The 23277-nt window shown below is 51.3% G+C and overlaps 1 protein-coding gene across 2 annotated transcripts in view; it reads left to right on the top strand.

The window, feature by feature from the left end:
• The first annotated feature begins 1749 nt into the window (after nucleotides 1-1749).
• LOC116945092 (CUB and sushi domain-containing protein 1-like) overlaps nucleotides 1750-23277 on the top strand; it is a 630678-nt gene continuing 609150 nt past the window's right edge. For both annotated transcript variants that reach the window (XM_032959197.2, XM_032959196.2), the window contains exon 1: nucleotides 1750-2674. In XM_032959197.2, coding sequence (XP_032815088.2) covers nucleotides 1900-2674 — 775 coding nt within the window. In that variant the 5' untranslated portion in view covers nucleotides 1750-1899. The remainder of the gene's footprint in view (nucleotides 2675-23277) is intronic.

Raw genomic sequence — 23277 nt, 5'->3', positions numbered from 1 at the left:
AATTATGGAGTTGGGCGGGTTGGGGGAGGCAGTGGTCAGGATCAAGGATGCCCGAACGCCTTTGTCTTCCCGGTCTTGATATTGACAATTCCAGGTGCTCATTTTGGGCCGAGTCGACCAAGGTGAGGGTCGGGTCAGCTTGAAATGCTTTCCATGTCTGGGGTTAGAGTGCTGTTTGCGAGCACCCTTTATGGTCTGGATGTGCACAGGTCTACTCATACGAGGATATTCAATTTCACAGACACACACACACATAGGAACACACAACCACATAGGAACACGCACACAGAAGCAAAATCCACAACATTTACAATCTGGAGTACAACATTTCGCCAGTAATTACAACTAGCATCATCAGACGGACGGCCAGATAGATCTCCAACACACCTGTGTGCTGTACTCGTAACGAATTGGCATGTTCTACTAACGTGACAAACCTTACTAATTGGCTGATTTACGCCATCTAACCCCCCCCCCCCCCCCGTATTATGGATGATATTGGTCGCGAAAGCCTACGTGTTAAACTGACATTCTCACATGTTCGCACTCGTACACACACACACACACCAATCTATACCCGTTCACGGCCGTGGTAATGCCGCACATTCTCGAAATTCGCATCCATCACGCACACTCACAGACTAGATCATTCATAGACGCCTAGAACTGCTTTGTGTGTTGTTTGTTGTCCTTCTCCCGCACCTCTGATTCGCACGGTTTGCTACGTGCCGTGCGAATCAGAGGTTCAACGTCCATGCACATTTACACAACACGGACAAAATATGCAGATCCCTCCCGTTTAGCCTTAACAGACAGTTTCGTGAGCAAGTAGCACCTAAGAAGGCCGGATAGTCACACGAAGGAGTGGGTTGGCCAGCACCACGCCCGACCGCCTTTGTCTCCCCACATCGTACTAGGTACTCGTTTGAGGCTGAGTCGACCTAGGGGAGGCCCAGGACCGGTGCCGATGATCATCACTGGTGTTGACCGTGAGCGGGAATCGAACTCGGGTCGCCGTGTTCATAGCGCAGCGCGCTAATCACCGCGCCACCACTCCTCCACATGCACACATAGTACACAAGGCAACTATCCCCGTCTAGCCTTTACAGACGTATGGGGCGAGAGCCGTTAGCGAGCACCTTGTTTTAACACCGCTGAGTCCACCTCGGGGAGTCCCAGGATCGTGTCCAGATATCCCGCTCGCCAGGGATGCGAGCCGTGAACGGGAATCGAACTCATCGCGTGTGGCTGAATTCAGAGCGCGGTGTGCTCACCGCCGTCGCCCCGTATTCGACGCCAACTCGCGTGTAGTCATTGCCCATCACTCAAACCCTCACACAGCAGCCACACGCACCACAAAGATCCCCCCCCAACCCCCGTCGAGCCTTTACAGACGTTTGAGGGCAAGTGCTGTTAGCGAGCACCTATAAAGGCCGAAACGGCACACGAGGGTGGGCGGCCAGCACCACGGCCGACCGCCTTTGTCTCCCTGCTGGCGATATTTGAACACCGATTTTGAGGCTGAGTCGAGCTAGGGGAGGCCCAGCAGCGTCGTGAGCGGGAATCGAACTCGTGTTCGTAGCGCGGCGCTCTGGACACTACAGCAGCGCTCCCCGCCACGCAGCCGAACACGCCACGCGCGCTACAGCCTCCTCGCCACAAGCCCTCCCAGCTCCCCCACCACCCATCCACAATTCTCTCTCTCCCCCACCCCTCTCCTCCTCATCGCAATGGTTCATCCCATCACCCCCCTTGCTGCACACAGGCGGGTTCTTCAGGAGGGGAGACACTCTCCGCTTGGCGTGCGTCCTGAGCGAACGGCTGAGGGACCACCTCCTCCCTTCCCTCCTCCTCCTCCTCCTCCTCCACCACTCCTCCCTTCCTCTTCATCACCAGCACATGAGCCACACGAGCCTGGAGCAAGGGCTCGCTGCCTATGGACGCTCTTCCAGCGCCAATACGACTGCGACGACTGCGACGATGATCACTGTGATGATGATGGTGATGATGGTGGTGATGATGATTGTCGTCTTAAAGCGTTGCGTGGAGCGGGCTGCACGGACGAGGTCGCTGAAGAGGAGGATGAGACATCGTCACCTGCACAATTTCTGCCCAACGCAAACGCACCCCGGGCAGGCAACGACGGGAGCCCGGCTTCCACTTCTAGCGGAGATCGGCAGCAGCAGTAGCCACAGCAGCTGTAGTAATCTTATTCGTAGCAAGAGGAGTAATAGCGGCAGCAGGAGTAATGATATTGGCGGCGTAGGTGGGGACCTGCGGTTCGTCAAGCGCCGGCGAATCCACGCCTCGACCGCCCTGCACAGATCCTCACACTTCACCTCCGTCATCATCCCGGGGGCTCTTACCGATGCGCCGTGGATGATGAGCATGATGATGGTGGTGGTGGTGATGATGATGAGGATGATGGTGGTTGTGGTGGTGGCGGTGATGACGGGGCTCCCGGGCAGCACCGCGGAGAGTGGCACATCATTGGTGTCCCATCACACGAGGAAGCAACGACAACAACAACAGCAGCAGCAGCAGCGGAGGCAGCAGCAGCAGCAGCAGCAACCGCGAAAGCAAAAGCAGCACAGCAACTCTGTATTGATGCGGGACGGACACCGTCTCATAGGTGCCTTCGTGTGCCTTCTCTTCATATCGGCACCTGCGCTAGGTAAGCGAGTGATTGAGAAGCGCCTTCGCAGGGGTGGTGCCTTGTTGTTGGCTCGCGCGAGAAGTGACACGGGGACGCCTCTGTATTAGTTGCGGGGCACTTTCACGTCCGCGTACGTCTTGCGTGCGTTGATCCGCGCAGTGCATGCGCGGCTGGCTTCGATTCCTGGTCACGGCTATTGACAGTGGCGCGCCAAACGTGAAGCTGTTCCCACTCAAAAAGTCGTGCACAATGGTCCGACTATACGTTGGTGTGGGCACATGTGAAGAGAGCTTTACAGCTCAGCGGATTCCTCCGGTACGAATACATATTCTTCTTCTGTGATAGAGACAACATGAGGATGGTGATGACGATGACTCCAAAGGCGATCCGGCCTTAAATTAGCACCAGGTCCAAGTGTGTGAGCTTTATAGCACGGGGAGACAAAGGCGTCCGGGCGTGGTGCCGGCTTTAATAGCCAGCTGCTAGGAAACAGAGATTTATATGGGAGACGACGAGGCTTTGCATTGTTTCGTGTTTGGGCTTGTGTCTGTATGTATGTTGACCTTCTTTCGCACCGTACGTAACCAACTGCGCTCATCGGAGGCGCGGACGTATGTGTGTCTGTATGTATGTGTGCGCTCCTGGCCTTCATAGGTGTTCGCTAACAGCACTTCCCACAATAATGTCGTCTGTTAAAGACTATAAGGGGGATCTTTGTCTTTTTTTTTGTTTGTGCGAGTTCGTACGAGGGAGTGGTGGCGCAGTGGTTAACGCGCTGCGCTTCGAACCCAGCGATCCAAGGCTGATTCCTACCCACGACCAAAATCGTTGACGATTATCTGAACCGATCATGGACCTCCCCTAGGTCGACTCAGCCTCAATTATTGCGTTGCGTAAACATCGCCGCTCAGGAATAAAACGCATCCGGGCGTGGTGCTGGCCACCCACCCCCTCGTGTGCAGTGCCGGCCTTCATAGGTGCATCGCTAACAGCACTTGCCCCAACAGTCTGTTAAGGCTACACGGGGGATCTTTGTCTCCGTGTGCTCGTGCTGGTACACGCTGTGGAATGCGCAATAGCCCGCGCGCTCTGCTGCCACTGGCTGCTATCGGCGGGCGATGTCTTGGAGCTCCGGGCGACGCGAGGTGCGTGCGTGTTTATGAAAGTTGAACACGCGTGTGCACACGCGTGTGCGCGCATGTACACACACGCGCATAGCCTTGCACAAGTACACGCAAAGACAACGCCTCCCCCCCCCCCCCCCCCACCACCCCCCACGCACGTACACTGTTAACAGAACGTTGGGGGCATCGTCTGTGAGCGAGCGACCTATTATGGGGCCGGAACGGCGCACGAAGGGACTAGGTTTTTTGCCGAACACGGGGCCCCGGCCGTCTTTGTCTCCCCCGAGCGGCGATGTTGACACACCGTTGCCAAGTAGTCGTTGAAGGCTGAGTCGAGCCACAAGTACACACGGACACACGCGCAGACGATGCATGAGCGACGCACACTTCGCACGCTGGCGCGTGCACACGGTAGTGACAGGGGGTGCGCGCCTTCCTTGACAGCCCTGTGAGGCAGTGGCGGTCATTCCATATTGCTACGGCAGGGCCCCGGTGAATATCGCTCGGTGTGTTGTGCGCATTGCACTCGCCTATGCGCGCGTTGTGTTCGTATAATTTAGACGGCATGCACACTGTGGAGATACCGTTTGAGAATGCTTACTGCTTTTAATAATTGACCTAATTGGCCATTGTTATGTCCGTTTCTCTTTTGACGAGGTCTCTCTCGACTAAGTAGACACTTAAGTGTCAATCGACACAAAGATTGGTGGTAATTAAATGACGTCTTATTGTAATCATATCATAATTAATGTGTGCACGTGTGTACACGCAAACGCCCGTTATATTTTGTACACAAGTTCACATTGTAATATGATACGTACACTTGGACGTGTGCTTTCCGTATTCGCCTGCTCTTGCCTACCTGTTACCGTAACCTGATGCGTACGCACAGGTGCGCTGCACAGCTTGCACTACGACTACTACACGCGTGTGTGTGTGTGTGCATCGTTACAAAGTGATTGTCTCATCGTCAGCGTGTTCGAAAGTGACCGGTCTGTATTGACCCAAGACGTCTGACATGTGCCACGCTCTTGAAGCTGCCGAAGCGAGGCGCACGACACCGGGTATTTGTATAAACGTGCGGCACCGTGCATGGGCATTGCGATTGACTCTATAGGCCAGGTGCGATCTCACCGACCCAACCAACGTCTCGTGATGCGGGGACACACACGCCGTACAAATAGAGAGATCGAGAGGAGCGCTGGCGACAGTGGTTGCGAGCGCATTGCGATTATGAAACCCCTCGGCAGATCGTGAGTTGAATTTTTTTTTGCCAGGCACGGCTTTTAGCGTTGATGGAAAGTCATCGGAAAAAAACGCACTCGGTGCCTCGCATATAGGCTGGGGATACAAAGACGGCCGGGCGAGGTGCTGTCCAAACAAAGATCCCCTATTTATAGCCTTAGCAGACTGTTGGGGCCAGTGCTGTTAGCGATGCACCTATGAAGGCCGGCACGGGAAACAGAGGGGGTGGGCGGGCAACACCACGCCCGGCCGCCTTTGTCTCCCCAGTGGCGATGTTTACCACACACCGCACCAGGTGCTCATTTGAGGCTGAGTCGACCTCGGCGAAGGCGCAGAACCGGTTCAGATAATCGTCGCCGGTGTTGGCAGTGAGCGGGAATCGGAACTCGCGTCGCCTGTCCACACTCAGCACCCATCCCGTGGTCTTCATCGGTACTCAACAACGGCGCGCACGCTTGCAGCAACAATGTGCGCGGCTTAAAAAGGGGGGTGAGTAAGGGGGGGTGGGTCTCAGTCTTGTTTCTTTATGCAGGCGAGGCTGGTGTACACCACGCACCATTCTGATCGAGAATCAGAATCTGTATTTATACCCGAGGAATCGGATGAGCTTTTTGAAGGTTTTTTTTTTGGTTTTCAATCTCACAGATGTCCACTTAGGGGCGGATCAGAACGTTACTACGACAAAGAGTAACACAGACACGATAGCACTGCGAGGTACATCGGTCAGATGGCCTCTTCACTCGCGGTCTCCGTATTCGAAGACGCTCGCTCCAAAAAAAAAAAAAGAAAATCACGGAGCTCATCGAAGAGAACGCGAATCGTGGCCACGTGTTGTCTGCACGGGGCAATGCAACCAAAGGAATGCACGGATGCCTGTTGTTTTGTTTTGTTGTTGTTGTTGTTGCGCTAAATTAATGACGACGTCTTTCCTGTCCGAGCACGCAGTTGGGGTTGCACGCAGCTAGCGATCCCCCATTGATCAAAAGCCCCCAAGAGCCATTGGCTCCGTGATGAATGGAGCAGACACGGGAGATGTCTCCGCGTTTAGCCCCCCCCCACCACCCCGTGTATAGAGTAGCAGCCCCGCACCGCAATGTGTAGAGTTCACGCATCATCATCATCACCACCATCATCATCATCATCACCACCACCATCATCATCACCACCACCATCATCACCACCACCACCATCATCACCACCACCACCACCACCATCATCATCACCACCATCACCATCATCATCACCACCACCATCATCATCACCACCATCATCATCACCACCACCACCATCATCATCACCACCACCATCATCATCACCATCATCATCACCACCACCACCACCATCATCATCATCACCACCACCACCACCATTATCATCATCATCACCACCATCATCATCATCATGCACCGACAACACGGAACGAGACGGTGCCGCGACCAAAGCCGGCTTCGTTCACAAGTAGCGTGCGCCAACATTACAGCTTGGGACTTTGTACTTGACGTGATTTTAAAGCGATGTGAATGTTTGGCTGTGAATAATATATGTGTGTAAGGGGGGGGGGGGAGGTGGCGGTAGGGTCACGGTTGGCGCACTGCGCTACGTGCCCAGCGAAGCGAGTTCGATTCCGGCTCACGACCGATAACAGTGAGGAATAGCGGGGCCGGTCTTGAGCCTCGCCTAGATCGACTGGGCAGTGTAAACATCAAACCCACTCCTTTGTGTGCCCTGCCGGCCTTAACAGTTGTTTGCTAACAGCACTCGTCCAAACAGTCTCTGTTAAAAGGCTATATGGGGGTGGGGAGGGGGCGGGGGTGTCTGCCTTGTTATGCACGCGCGCGTGTGAAATGCGCGCGCGTGTGTGTGAAATGCGCGCGCTTTTACTGCGTGTTGGCGCGGTGGGGGCGAGCAGACCGCGATACGAACTCGGTGACCTGAGTTCTCATCTCGGGCCACGGTTCTCGCGTCGGCGGCTCATGCTGTACGAATCGGTTCTGGGTCTCCCCCGAGATCGGCCTCGCACGAGGAAACCGCCGTCGACTATCGACCAAGGTGCCGGCCCAAACGGGTTCTCGCTAAGAGTACGTTGGGGGGGGGGCTCCCCAAACAATTCACGAGACTCGGGCGGCGACGCAAGCTCGTCGGTTAGCAGGCGCAAAGCAACGGCCCGCACCTGATTAATACAGCCGGGGCTTTTCGTAAACAAAAACTAAAAAAATAAACCACACGCAATCTGCTTAATTGGGAGTTCAAAATGTCACGTGACGTATTTGCAGGAGCAGGCCATTGTGCGCCCAACTTTGAATGGTCTAAATGTTTCAGCAAATGCCTCAATTTGGAACTATACACGGTATAAATGTAATATTTCCCCATGCTGGTAGGGACAGCTGCCACTTGGGTGGGGGGGGGGGGTCCTAGGCGAGACCACGTAGCAATCTGTTGGCAGACGACAGGGCTTGGCAAAGGTTGGCACTGGTTACTGGCCTCCTCCCAATGTGTGCCTTTGGTTTCCTGCCCTGACGCGCGAGATAAGGCGAATGGGTCCCCCCTCTCGAGAGTTGTCACCGTGCTGATGTTCCGATGCCATCATTACCCAGGTCATCCGTGCCCCATGCGGGACTGTCCTTGTCTCTTGAGGTCTCACCTCGTCAGGGAAAATAAACTTGAGACGTGATTAAATTGTACGTGTCTTTGTGAGCGTGGCTGCATGAGCGCACGTCAGTGAGTGTGCAAATGGGTATTTAGTCTCTTATACCGAGCTAATGAGGAATACCTCGGCTGCTCGTTTAAAGGGGGCACTACACACTTCTCCGTCGAGTATACAAAGACAATCAGCCGCTTTACTCGGAGTCAAGCGAGCACTGGGCAGAGGTCATCTTCGTTGACGGTTCTGATCCGTGGTAGAAAATCCACGCTTTTGTGGCGGGGAACAGTCCAACCATGAATGTATCAACGTTGACTTCCACGCGCCAAGCAGTGCAGCCACATCAGGCGATACTTATTTTACTCACCCCGGAGGGATAATGCTGATGATGATTTGTATGGCACTGAGTCGGTCCCTGAACTCGATTGGAACTCGTGGTCTCGAGGTTTGAAGCCAAGCTGCTGCTGCTGCGACACGGAACAGCCGCGATGGCAAAATGTTAACTACCTCGCCAGGTTCGATCCCGACCCCGGCGCCTGTATATTTTGGGTTTGCATGTCTCTCTCCCCGTGGTCGCGTGGATTTGTCTCCGGGTCCCTCCGGTTTTCCCTCCTCACTTAGAATCAACATCAGGCGTTTCGAGTTATTTGGGGCTCTACATTTCCACGTGATAAGCCACTTCGTTGAACTATCATTTGTGATTGCCAGATCGTTTCTGAGGAAGAGCCATATAGCTCAGTGGACCTTACCTGCTAAAAAAACAATTTAAGAAGCAGCTACAAATCCCAGCCGTACATTGGTACAGAGATAGAACTTGACCGAAGCATCTCTCCCTCCCACAATAAAAAAATCGTGCGACAGTACGCATTTTAGCGGCCCTTGGAAGATGATTGTCTGAGACACCTCCAATCCCCTGAAACTGAAATTTGACAGCACTTCATTATCGCAATAACATAGCCGGAATTATAATAGTTCTTACTGGGTCAGGGAGAGGAATTCCACATGGGAATTCCACACTACTACAGCGGGGTCAGTCTATCCACAGTGCGACCAATGTGTAACAATATGTAGGCTCTGTCCGAGACAATCTATCCTGTAGCGATATCTCAGCTTGGTTGAAACTCGGCTCCAAATGAGGATCAGTCGCCGCGAGTGACCATCAAGCACCATGGTGGGAGACCGGTAGTGGAAATTCCACGTTCCTATTACAAGAACAGGACAGCTCACCGAGACAGCCGGCCAATTGGCAGTGATGCATGGCATGTAAGTCACAGGTCCGCGCAGGGTGCTGATGCGTGCTTGCGCTCTGTACCACGGTGGGAGCGGTGGAGCAGTGGGTTAGCGGACCCGGCCACACGAGTTCACTGCCCGCTCACGAGCAAGAACAGTGTCGAATATCTGAGCCGGTCCAGGGTCTCCCCTAGGTCGACTCAGCCTTAAAAGGAGTACACGGCGCTGCGCGTCAGCATCAGCTGACGGGAAGACAAAGGCGGCCGGGCGTGGTGTTAACCACCGCCCCACTCACTCGCGAGCCGTGGCCGCTTATACGCACGAAGGGGTGTTCGCGAACGGCGCTTGCCCCCGACTCCGTTAAAGGGTAGACGGGGGATCTTTGTCTTTGCTCCGTACCGTGAGGCTTCGGGCGGTGCCGGGCGGAGAGCGCTCGGGAGTCGCTCTCCGCTGTGTCCGCGCCTCGGAATAAACTTCCTCGGCACGTCCGCTCCGAGTGAAATACGAGACAAATGGCCCATTATGCACGCGGCCCACTCGCAAGCGACGCGATCGCTTGTGTGGAGCTGCGACTGCGCGCGTGTCAATGCGCGCGCGCGTGCGTGTCTGTGTGTGTGTCTGCGCGTGTGTGTGTGTGTGCGTGGTGGGTCAATGTGGGGGAGCGGTGGCGTAGCGGTTAGCGCTACGCCACCGCTACGAACGCGGCCACCCGAGTTCGATTCCCGCTCACGGCCAACACCGGTGACGATTATCTGAACCGTGCCTGGGCTTTCCCGAGGTCGACTCAGCCTCAAATTGAGTACCTACTGCGGTGTGTTCTAAACATCGCCAGTAGGAAGGCAAAGGCGGCCGGGCGCGGTGCTGGCCACCCACCCCCTCGTGTGCCGTGCCGGCCATCAAGGGTGCTCGCTTACAGCACTTGCCCCGGCAGTCTGTTAAGGCTATACGGGGGATCTTTGTCTTTGTGTGTCAGTGTGTTGTGGGGAGCGGTGGTGCAGCGGTTGCCGCGCTCTGCTACAAACCCGGCGACCCGAGTTCGATTCCTGCTCACAGCCGATTATCTGAACCGATCCTGGACCTCCCCTAGGACGACTCAGCCTCAAATGAGTACCTGGTGTGGTGTGTAAACATCGCCACTGGGGAGACAAAGGCGGTCCCGCGTGGTGCTGGCCACCCACCCCTTTGTGTATCATTCATAGGTGCTCGCGAATAGCGCTTTCCCCAAACGTTTACTCAGCCTGTACGGGGGACCTTTGTTTTGTGTGTCAAACTGACTCCTTGTGCACTCCCTTGATGCCTCTGAGTGTGAATTCCAGTGTGATTGTCTATCGTACTGTTTGTGTGTAGATATTAGTGTACGGTATGCGATTTTGCTCTAATTTAGGATGCTTTGTAAATTATATCTTAATTTTCTCGTGTACGTTTAAAAAATATATGTTACTGTATTTGCTTTAGTATCCCAGAGCTCCCTTTAAACACGTGTGTTCAATTCTCAGTGTCCTCTCACCTGGTATGAATAGAGGTTATGACAGACTGTGTATCTACGTGTGATTGAATGTCTGTGAATGCATAGCTTTGTGAATGCGTTACGGGGGTGACTATTATTTGTAGTGGAAAGCGCGTGACGCTGCGAACCCGGCGACCCATGTTCAATTTCGGCTCACGACCAAATAGCAGTGGCGAATATCTGAGGTTATGAGTGTCCCCGAGGTTGAGGCAGCCTTAAAGGAGTGCCTGCTGCGGTTTGTAAACATCAACAAAGACGGACCAGGCGTGGTGCTGGTCACCAACCCTTTGTGTTCAGTTCCAGCCTTCAAAGGTGCCCGCCAACAACACTTTCCCCGACAGTCTGGCATTGGCTATACGGGTGATCATCTTTTATGTGATTACGGTAATGTGTGTGGATGTTCGCAAGTGGTGCGACGGTGCGAGTCTGTTGTCAAAGCGTGGGCGCACACGGTACACCGCGCGTACGCGTACATGTTTGCATCTCGAGTTCTGTTCCCAGCAGCGGCTAATGCCAAGTGGCGTGTGACGTCTCAGTCTGTGTTGGAGCCCTGTTTGGTTTGTCAACATTGCCGCGTGGGCAGACAAAGGTGAGCTGAGCATGCGATGCCTGCCTTAAGGGATGCTCGTAAAAAAAGTAGCACGCGCCCCGGTAAGTCCCTACAGCGAAGTGGGGCACCTTGATATGCGTGCAGAGGCTGCGACACGCGAATGCATGCATGCGAGCGCGCGCGCGCCACCATCACTACGCTGCTGTGTGTCACTGTGTCAGACTGACGGTGTGAGTGAGCGAGTGTGGGCTGATTTGTGTGGGTGAGGTGGGGGGGGCGACGAGACAGTGGTGTGTGTGTGTGCGCACAAACCACTGAGCTGGACACAAGACAAACACAAACCGTGGCTTGCTGAAGATCATCCTGGCATGGGGATGTACAATCGGGCGCGCAAACCGTGGCGAGATGTTAACTACTTCGCCTGGTATACAGGAGGTCGTGGGTTCGATCCCGATGCGGTCGTCAGCCGATGTTTGAACCCATACGTCGCCTAATGATTTCAAACGCTAATCGTACCGCTTTGCTAAAAAAATTTTTTTAAAAAACCTCGAAACATTCGGGGCAAACAAAAAAAAATCGGTGCAATTTTTCCATTGAAAATTCGCATGTGGGGGAAAAAATGGGTAGCGTTCCACATGAAATCAGTGGGGCTTGGCAAATGAGTAGGGCAACTCAGCAGATGCTATATATTTCACGGCAGAATAGGGGAAGAAATGTGGAGATTCTGAGTTGTTTATGGTACGACTGGTACTGTATTGTAGCAAGTCACTAGCAAGAAGGGGGGGGGTTGCGACTGAAGGGGCAAGTGTGCAGGGTGGTGGAGCGTCAGGCTACCAAGACGGGCATTGGAGGGCACCCCTCCCCGCCCCCCCCCCCCCCAGCGACCAAGGAGCCACGTGGTTGCAGACTTTGAGGCACCGACCGTGATGCCATCCGAAGTATCGATAAAGCCTCGACGGCAGATCTGAACAAAAACTGAAGTCGCAATCCTATTGCCGGGCGTTTCATTTTACCGAGTCGTTTTTGTTGTTGTTTTGCTATCCACAAGCTATTTCCGTGTTGTGCGTGCGCGCGTGTGGACGTGACTATACTCAGAGCAAGAGAGAGCGTGGGAGAGAGGATAAAGGGGGGGGGGGGTGGGAGGGAGGGGGGGCGAAGGGGTGGCAGAGAAACAAAAAGAAGAGGATGGTGAGGGGGAGAAGAGATTGACCAATGGGGTGGGAGTGAAGGACTTTCATAACGGGGATTGGGAGGCCTCTGGAATGGACAGAAATTCCTCGCTCAACAACTGTTGCCCTTTCTCTTCAGCTAACAATTTCACAGCCTGCCATTACAATTGCCATCTATGTTATTAATAATGTCCTCAGTAACCCAGCATAATAAAATAATGTTCGCCATCATGAACATTCCTCTCTTCCACAACCTGCATTTGAGTGCTGTGTAGAATTGCAAAATGAACCTGTTTTCCACACTACGTAAATTAACAACGTGCATTAAAACTCCAATCATCTCTCGTCCCAAACCGATGAATGGAAACTGCTGGTTATATATATCTGTATCTTGTTTCCAGTATCGTCTCCTTTTATCACGGATATGGGGGGCAAACCCCGCAGAAGCGGTGACCGCATGTGCAAAAGCAATCCCATTGTCCACCCCAGAAGCGGTGACCGCAGGTGGATAAATGTATTTCTGCTCTCCGCATTGTTGCGGAGAAGGAGTCAGTGGCAAACTCGTCCTCGTGTCCGTGGATGAGAGAGGATTTGACTCGGTGTGGTTTCAGCAGACACACAGACTTCACCCCCTATCCATCTGCGACATTTCGTGCATGAGAAGAACAGCCCTACAGCAAAAGGCATTCCTGTCATCCACTTTTATCAACAACGATACTTTTGTGCCGTGAACAATCGTATATTTTCCTTGTTGCTCATCTGCCAAACAACGTACCAACGTGGATAGCAGGCGGTGCCCGATGCTGCGCGTTGCATTGTAAAAATCAGTTATGCTTCAGTGTGGATTTTAGTAAAGATCTTACTATGAATACGCATGCGCGCGCGCTTATTTAAGTGCATCGATTCAATTTAGCAGATTGCAGGCTGCTGGTTCGATCCTCAGAACCGGCTCAGTTTTCTTGCCTCGCCTTAGTGGCGTCATCCAGAAGGGGTTGCGAGCCACTGCGTGCCAGCGACATCGAGTCGTTGGGTGTTTTCCCCCGCTCGGTCGCACCACGTATGGTTTGGCGCTCACGTCCGCTAGGTGGCCATTGCAGGGAGCAGGAAATGCGCGCAGCGTTCAGATTTGGTAAATTCTTTCACCGAAGCTTGCACCTTACGCGCGATGTCGCGTACAGACGGGGGCTTGACCACCGTAAACAACAACAACAACACAAAATAATAATAGCGAGCCATGAAAGTCAGAGTTTCCCCCTAAATGCTCAAGCGAGGACCTACTTATTCGCAGTGCTTTACGTCCAGTGGTGGAAATTGTCAATGTTCCAATGGCCAAAGCCAGTCTGTCCATAGGGTCATCACTGTTAACCGCTCCAAAGAAAGTATGCATTTGTTGTATTGCAAGAGGAGATGTGGTGATTATGATAAGGTGTTTAGACAAACCCTGTGACCCCCGTCGATTGTGCGACGAGACATTCTGCCACAGCGCCGCGTGGCAGGATGGCCCACGCTAACCGACGCACGTGAACAACCGCGACGAACTGACGTATGAAAGGCATTTGCTTTATAAGGTAGACAAATACATGTAAAAAAAATAAATCCCCCCATGTTTTCAGAATTAAAAAAAATATATATTTTTTTCTAGCTTCGAGGTTAATTGCTTTGACGCAGTGGGCCAGGGTCATCCTAAGCCTCAACAGTGGTCTGAGTCCTTAACTATACGCGCAGAGACACGCAATCCTCATCGTCAGTGAACCGAATAATTTCCCTGCCACCGAGTTTGACATTTTTAAAAACCAATATTGGAATCAGAATCTAATTCGATGGGCTATGAAGCTCTTTATCACAGATATCCAGTAGACATAATTGGGATCAGGATATTGAAGGTTATGAGTAATAACATATATTGCAATGCAAATTAATAGTAAATGTCAAATTGCACAATTGTTGTCAATAATTATTGCTAAGTACTACCAGGAACCCAAAAATACAGCTTCAGTGTTAACTGGTTGGACGTGGCTCTCGGTGACCCAAGTTCGATACCCGCTCACGCCCAACACCAGTTACGATTATCTGAACCGGTCATGATCCTCCCCTAGGTCGACTCAGCCTCAACCAAGCAGCCGGTGCGGTTTGTAAACATCGTCACTTGGGATACAAATGCGCTGGCCACACACCCCCTCGTGTGTGCCTGCTCTCATAGGTGCTCGCTAACAGCACTTGCACCAACAGTCTGTCGAGGCTATACAGGGGATCTTTATTGTCTTTGTTGGAAAGCAAATGCCAGTTGTGGAAATTCCACACATCTATTGTTAGCGGACAGTTGAACCATATCACTGTAACATGTTGCCTGTCCACAAAACTGGTTACACATATTACCAACCCTGCAGAGATGATAATGATGATGATGATGATTCACTTGAGTCGAGCGCTGACCGGGATTTCAACTGGGTAGCTCCTGATTGTGAGTGAAGTGCACTCAGCCACAAGGGTCACGAGGCACGAATAGCAATCGTTGAGATGAGCGACGCACGACCGGACACGCGCTGTTGTTGCACTCGAAACGGTCAATTGCCCCCGACGGCCATTGACGTTACGAACATGGCACACCCTGGGATTGAATATCGGAGGCTTCGCGCGCAGATGAGCAAGGCTGCGTGTTAACGTGGCGCGCCACGCGAGCCTGCCGTATGCGGCCCCTTGACGAAACGTCGCGATGCGTCCCGCTCACGACGACGGCGCCAGTGTTTGTTACGGTCATTGCTGTGTTCGGAAAATCTTCGAGAGATTTTTGATGAAATTGCCGGGCTGCCGTTGCCGGACAACGAGCAGGGCACATTGCGCATGCTCACGGGCAACGGATACAGCTGCCGGCACGAACACGGAACAACATCACTCTGCAGTGACAGCCAATACGTTTGCTATTTTTTGCCGTGCGTGGATTCGCGCATGACCAAATCACCTGCAACGTGCACGATTTCGTGATACGTCGACAAGCTAAGCTGGATTCTTTGAGCCCGGGCAATGCTTTAGATTTGGTGACCGCCATGCATGACAGGGAGTAGTTTTATAAGGCGTCCGCGAGCCTTTGCTGATAAGCGGTGGTCGGCTACGCTCCGCACCATCACCAAACAAAGTGCGGCCGTAACCCCCGGCAACTTGACACGATGCGGGAGGCTCTCGTCCAGCAGGAGGACCGGCACGCGGGTCGCGCGCACGTGTCAGCTGCATCGCGCTGCTGCGCGTGAGCAATGCTGGACGCTTGACCAGACGCTTGACCAGACCAGTGTTCGTTTTGAGGCTTGGCCAACGCAGCGAACAATCCAGGCCAGGTTCAGACACTCATTGGCAACGGTGCACGTGGCCAGGAAGTGAACCAAGGTCGCTTGAGATTGTAGCACACATCATGCAATGCGTCGTCCTTGTTTCACGTCAGTCTTGATTTGAGGCTTTCGTGACCGCGGGAATGCATACTCTCTGCTCCTTTCGGTATAGTCACGTAGATAGGAAGGACCCTTGTGTTGCGACCGAAACGTCTTGTTCATTTGATTATGTTTTTTTTTCTACCTACGTGACTTTACCGAAAGAACCAGAGGGGTTGCTCGTTTCACTTGATTCACCGTACACTGTAGACTCTGACGTCATCGAGGATCTGTTAAGGCTCCTTCTTGTGTCTAGTTCGTTATCTTTCCCCCGCACCTCCGATTAGCACGGTTGGCTCCGTACATTGCAAACGAAGTTCAACATACAGTACAAGGCAAGCGTGGCACGCAAGGGGGCAGTATGGCCAGGGTCAATCCCAACTCCCTTTGTCAACCCCGTTGCTTTTTTCTTACTTACACCTTGCATCCTTCGCTCAGTAAATCTAGATGAGGCCACAATCAGGTGGACATATCACTGAGTTAAATGCAGGCCACTGGGATCAAAACGCAGTCGTAACAACAATAATAATATATCACGACAAGCAGTGTTTTTGTTTTGATTTTTTTTAGGACTGTAGCATCATTCATGCAAACGCCGCACAATTCATAACACACAAGAGGTGCACTTTGTATCAAGATGGTATCGGCCAATCAATGTGAGGGAAAAACCGGAGCGCCCGGGGGAAAACCCTCGCATGCGAGGGGGAAACGCTCTATCCCATACAGAAGGGACGGATAGAGATTAAGCCAGTTTGCCGCAGCGCCCTCTGCTGGCAAAGCCAGGGCGCGGCACCGTGATGGCGCCCACACAGCGAGGGAGCTGTGCGACGTTCGTGCGGTGGTCCAACAACCCTCTCTGTTGCCTCCACGGTGCTGGATTGCAGGCAGCATAGCCCCCCCCCCCCCCATCGCCCGACTGCAGTCCACTAGCCACCGGTCTCATACGCTCCCGTTGTATGCGCGGGGTGCCACGGTGGTGAGACGTTAACTACCTCGCCAAGGAGGTCTGTGGGTTCGATCCTGACCCTGCAGGCTTGTATATTTTGAGTTTGCATGGCCTCCTCTTGGTTTGCTTGGATTTTTCTCCGGGTCCTCCGAGTTTTCCCCTCCACATTTCGAAGCGTGCGCTTCGAGGTATTTGGCTGCTATACATTTCCGCGTGGTAAGCCGCTGCGCACTTCGTTGAGCTAACATTTGTGGCCAGGTCGCTTCTGAAAAATAGTTATAGAGCCTGGTGGGCCTTGCGTGATGAAATAAAAGAAACACATTTCCGTTTAAAGGATGTATGTTGAACTCATTTCGCACCGTACATAGCCAACCGTGCTAACAGGATGATCACACATGCACCTACACATGCATGCACACGTTCATACGCACCATCGCGCATAAATTCTTGCAACGCAACGCAACGCACGCATGCATGCACGCGCACTCGCACGCACACGCGTGCACACCCACACAGCTCATTACGCCTCCCTCCATGTACTCGTCAATTAGGAGCAAATCATGGCCGTCGAATGTTAGGTCTGCTGGATTATTGCCAGCTAATGTACCATCTTTGCCGACTTGTATACAGTCCACATGTACAAACGACCCGGCTTCGTAATGCCCTCCGCTGGAATTGCGCTTTGGTATTACGATGTTGGCCTGCGTGCGCTTTTGGTGGCGTGGAATGTTTTATTCAATAATTGTCGTGGGGCTCTGCGCCAGTCTCAGGGAGCTTAGGGTATTGGCGCGTTCCATTTATCCGCGTGAGGGAGGGATGAGGGCGGGGTTAGAGAGTTGTGCGTAGATGGGGTGCCATTCCATGCCACTGTTAGATCTGGCACACTAATGGCTTCCATTAGCCACTCATTAATTCCCATTTGTGTTATAGGGAGAAAGAAAAAAGGCATTGTGCATTCCCATAAGGCCGTGTGTCTGTTAGGATGTGTAATAAAACGTCTTTTTTTTTACGTGAATTCTTGGCCTTCTGATTGCGAGATTAATGTTTGTTGGGCATCTCTGTCAAATAGCTTCGTAGCTCGTCGGATTCTTCCAGTATACTTTTCTCATTATGATAATATTCACGATGCCAAAGGCTAAACAACTTAGAAATCTGGGTTATAGATCGACAGAGAAGCATTGTAGACTTCAAGCAAGGAGTAGGGGTTGTGGGGCACTCCTGCAGGACGGGGCAGAGCAGGTGAGCAATGCCGAATTACAGTGGCGCTCAGAGGCCTGCGACCCAGGGGAAGTTTGTGAAACCACGTTGGTGGGATTCTGTAAGAGCAGAGTTTGGTGGTCAGATGTTGACTGCAAACAACCGCATGACCTGGCGCAAGGAAGGACGTGATGGGTGTGGTGTGTTGGTGTGTGTCATCGCAGAGCACTCAACCTGCTCTACAAATGGTGTGCTGTTCAAACACGTGCGTGTAAATAGAACCACTCAGCACATCATCCCTCCTGGACTAATCAAGTGAGTACCGCTTTGTGGGAAGTCAGCAGCGGTCATAATGGGTCGGCGCTGGTCGACACCACAACAATTTGGAATGTTCGCTGGTGTGTCAGGACTACTGATGGGAGACGAGCACCATTCCACGCATGCTGAGGTTTAGAGACGCACTCTGGCTCGTTTATTGATTTCAGAATAGGTGGAGCGATGTTCCACGCGAAGACCTGGCGCTTGGTGGACTTGTCAACGCTGGATATAGCGGTGTGTGGCGATCTCCTGTTCGTGGAGGACGCTAATTGGCCGTTCGCAAGAGGCAGAGCGGAGGACCTCTCATGACAGCGAGCAGATGCATCAGACAGCCGCTCTATTGTGCAAAACCCACAATGGTACCTGGTGCCTCCTGCGACCTGTCTGTGATCTCTCTCCTTGTCCTCAGAGTGTAGGAAGGCCGGCACAAGTGCTATGGAGATGTCGCCACCGCTGTTTCGGTGAATGGCAGCTTTTATTGTTTGTGTGCAGCAGAGAGAGATACCCTCAGAGGCAGAGGGAGAAATCCCACCAGCACCCACACATTCGATAATTTTCCTCGAATTGTCTACAAAGAAAGCTCTCTTAGTCGAGATGATTGTGCATTTATGATGTGAGAATGTCATCACACTCCCAGCAGTGCTTTATTCATCTCTGCCAGTACACACAAAGAGGAAAGCCCATGTGGTTGAATTGTGATTGTCAGGGCTGCCAAAAGTGTTCGCCTGCTGTCAAAATAAGTTTGCAGAGGGACGTTTGAAAATGAAAAGTAAAAGTTCATGATACGTATCTTGCAAAAGCTACTGCTTCTAATAAAAATGATAAAATATAGACAAATGTCGTCTCATCATGGTCAGGCTTGCCTTTGACACGCAATGATAATTACAACGGTAGTTTAACATTACACATCTGATGAATATAACATAGCCATATGAGGATCATGGCACTTAACCAACCAACATTTTTAGGCCTTTGCAACACAATAGCAGTCGGACACAATTGTCATACTTGCGTTGACGTTAATTACTGCCAAGACGCGCGTTTAAAAAAAAACATATATATAAGCACCGACTGCGGTTGAGACAGATGAATCACAACTATAAGGTCAAGAGTTCAAACCCTGGTCACAGGTCGACGCAGAATATCTTCCCTCTTACGTCTCTACGAGTACTCTACCACTTTTTGGGAAGCCTAAAGGTGGTCACCCTATGGATAAACTGGTCCCTACCAAAGGAAATGTGGAACTTCACCACTGGCTCTGGATCACCAAAGTGAATGAGTTTTGTCTCAAATCACGATTGAGCAGACATGTGTCAATAATGACAATCGTTCAGCCACGAAAGCATTACTGAGTCCATAATAGAGGTTGTTTGGGTTAGTTCGCATAAATATAAATGTGTCGCTAAACCCACCACCACCAAACACAGCCAATTAGTAAGGTTTGTCATGGAAACAAAACACACCAATTCGTTGCTAGTTCATCACACAGATGTGTTGGAGAGTAAACCCACAACATTTAAAATTCGAGTACGACGTTTCGCCAGTAATTACAACTTGGATCATCAGGCGACAGCCAGATTTGTGGAGAAATCCTCCTGCTTCGGTTTTAAATAGAGGGATGAATGTGATGCCATCCCTTGTGAGCCAATCAGATGCGAATGCCAGGAGGAGTGGGGGGGAGGGGGGTTATGAATGCATATAAATTACAATGGATAACATAACCGTTTGTGTTATTCAGATGGTAATCAACATGCATTATACATGTGCATTGTGCATGCACATTGTGCCTGTACATCCTGCCGTTTGTTAGGTGCACGAAAATCCCAGTACCTGTTATTGTCTGCTCACAGGTAATCACCACCGACGTATGACTTATCTAGGCATGCAGTTAAACAGTGTATTTCTTGATAATTCGCTTCAAAGTAGCACTAAGTCTGCAGCTATCCGAACGGTTAAATTTCTTTTTTTCATTTCTCTCAATTTAGATAGATTCTCTAATTGGTCTTGGTCAGTAGTAACTCGTTTTGCACAGAACGTCAACATCATCAAAATAATTTGAGTGTCCTTTTTGGCACGTGTGTTCTGCCACTGCCGACAGCTGTACGTGTGAGTGTTTAATTTTCCTTTAATTGTTCTTTTAGTCTCATACTGATCATTCGTCTTGTCTTCCCAACATAGCATTTGCCACAAGAGCAATTCACCGGTACACACCTTCTGTTGATAGCTTCGGTAATACATCCTCAGTACCATATATTAGTTTCTGTATTTTATGCACTGTGCCAAATCAGATTCAGATATTTAGTTTTTCAAAAATCTGGCTCGTTAATCAGTTACTCCGGCAGTGTACGGTATTTTAATTGTTTTGATTGCGTGTTCAGTTTCAATGCTCGTCCTATTTAATTGGTTTTGGCATTCAATGCCCTGTTGAGTTATACGTCAATTTTTCAGAAGCGTCATGCATTTGGATGTTTGGCCAATTATGTGAATAAGTGTTTGGTTTGTGGGAGGGAAACGGAAGACCCGGAGAAAACCCCACGTGTTCAAGGAGATGACGCTGCAATGTGTCATCTCCTGACTAGATCAGGCGGATTTTTTGATGAATTTGTCGTAACTTATTGGTGCAGGGGTTAACACACGGCACTATGAGCCCAGTTACTCCCTTAGCTATAGTGCCATCTGCAACTAATGCCGGTGAGTGGTGGTGGTGGTGGTGGTGCACGCCTGTAATCCAGCACTGTGGAGCCGAGGGTTGGTGGATTGGTTGGATCGCACACATATTGTACACTCCCTGTGGTCCATCGAGGAGATGCATCGACTGGCTCACCAGTAGAAAGCGATCCAGTACGGTGTCATATCACCTGCATGAGATGGAGTGTTGCCTCCTCATATGGCTACTCCAATTTCCTCCCACAAGTGGAAATACTTATTTTTTTGGCTGATAGCACTGCAGAGCTTCGGCAATTTTTGGTAGCGCCGGCTCTATGAACTTCATTTAAAAAAAAATGTATTTTACAAAAAAACATAAACTAAACATTTTTTTTCATTCATTAGGTAAGGCCCACTGAGCTATGTAGCACTTGGTCAGAAGCGACCTATCCACAAATGATAGCTCAACGAAGTGGCTTTTCACGTGAAAATGTATAGCAGCCAAACACTCGAAACGCATGTCTCTAAACGTGGAAGGGAAAGCCGGAGGACCCAGAGAAAAATCCACGCGACCACAGGGAGAACATTATACAGGCGTCCGAGTCGGGATTGAAAGCACCAGTTGACGATTATCTGAATCGGTCTTGGGCTTCCCCTAGGCCGACTCAGCCTCAAATGAATACCTGGTGTGATGTGTGGTAAACATCGCCACTGGGGAGACAAAGGCAGCCGGGAGTGGTGCTGACCCCCCCCCGTGTCCCGTGCCGTCCGTAAAAGGTGCTCGCTAACAGCACTTGCCCCCACAGTCTGTTCAGGCTAGACGGGGGATCCGTTTGTTGCTGCTTGTGCACTGTCGTGGTGCTTTGTGTTCGCTGCGCCTAAGCAAAGCCCCATTTGCGAATAAAATAATGAACGACCGAATGGAAATGACACTGGAGCTCAAGGCTGGGTGCGTCAGTCAGCTCGTGGAATGATGGATTGGATGCACGATGCAGCCGCGATAAAATAATTTCACAACGGGCGCGTGCGTGCGTGTGTCTGCGTCCGCGCGCGTATGCGTGTGGATTATAAACGCTGGCCCTAAGTGCGGTCACCAATTTCTTTCTCTTAAGATTTTAAAATGTACGCTCGTTGGTTTGTTCCACGCGAGTTTCCCCTTGGTTTGCGTCATTAACGAGTTGGGAGAGGCTCAACCGAAGTCCGTTCGAAGTACCCACATGCCCCAACCAGTGTTAGGAGGTTCTAGTTCTTCTCTGTTGGTAACCCTGAGCCATGATGGGTGGCCAGTTTATTCACAGGACAACCAATGGCTGCAAACAAATATGATGTTTGTTGAACTTATTTCGCACCGTACGTAGCCAACCGTGCTAATCGGTAGGACAACAAATGAGGATTGGCCAATTTTACTCCTGGCCCGGGATGGAGCCTCACCAAACCCCTTCCTCGCCCCTCCCCAAAATGCCGAAATGGCGAGTTCAGTCTACTGACCGCGATGCCATCGAGACAAATTAGTCAGTTAAGAGGGTGATTAACAAAAATGTACGTTGTGACCACTGCAACGAGAACCCCGTTTCGTGAGGGGACGCCAAGAGTTGCCATCGCGTGAGGGGACCAGCCCCGATGGTGTGACTGTGAAAAAAAAAAAATTCTCACCGCTTTGTAGAAGTCAACCTAAAGGAGATGCGAGAATAGCCGCGGTAGTTCCGTTCTCAAATATTGTGGTGGCAATGCTTTCATCTTCCCACCATCACAAGAGGCATTACATCCCAGCGGTCCCACGCCACACTTTAATAAGCCGTTGATGTGATCGATTGCGTCCCGTATATTTCTCTCCAAAAGCGTTTTTTTTTTAACTTAGACTTTGCTGTTGACAACACTGCGCCTTTATTCGAATTACTCCTGCTGTGTTTGTCCTTAATGGCACCTGCTGTCGGGTTAAAATGCTGCTCTTTTTCATCTTGAGGGTTTTGAGGTCTGCGGGGCACTGGAATGCGATATCAAGGGTGGGTCATAAGCATGCGTATTCACACACAGGGGCGTCAGACTCATAGTGCCGATGCCGCCTCCTTCGTAGGAAGGGGGCAATGGTGGCTAGCAGACGTTAACTACCTCGTTTGGTGTGCAGGAGGTCGTGGGTTCGATCCCAACCCTGACGCCTGCTGTATGTTCGGAGTTTGCGTGGTCTCTCTCTCTCTCCCACAGTGGTCGCGTGGATTTTTCTCCGGGTCCTCCGGTTTTTCACTCCACAATTAAAACGAACATGTATTTAGTGTATTCGGCTGCTATGAATGTCCATGTGATAAGCCACTTGCGTTGAGCTATCATTCGTGGCCAGGTCGCTTATGAAAAATAGCTCAGTGGGCCTTACCTGGTAAATTAAAAGATTGTTTAGTTTATGGGTGGAAATTCCACGTTCATTAAAGCCATTGCCAATCTCTCCACGTGATAGTATTGGAGCGAGGCGGTACTCATTTGACTGATTCCAGAGAAATCATTGATAGAAGTGGACCCAGCAAGACTTTGAATGTGTCCTTCTAATTGTAAGTAGAGTGCTCTACTCCATCACCACCTGGTAATATTCTATTTCCATATTTCTTTCTATAAATCGAATCACCTAAACAAAACTCAC

Source organism: Petromyzon marinus, chromosome 23 (assembly GCF_048934315.1).
Source record: "Petromyzon marinus isolate PM22_M1 ecotype Great Lakes invasive population chromosome 23, UKy_Petmar_22M1.pri1.0, whole genome shotgun sequence".
NCBI classification, from domain to species: Eukaryota; Metazoa; Chordata; class Hyperoartia; order Petromyzontiformes; family Petromyzontidae; genus Petromyzon; species Petromyzon marinus.
This window is presented reverse-complemented; position numbering and strand designations above follow the sequence as displayed.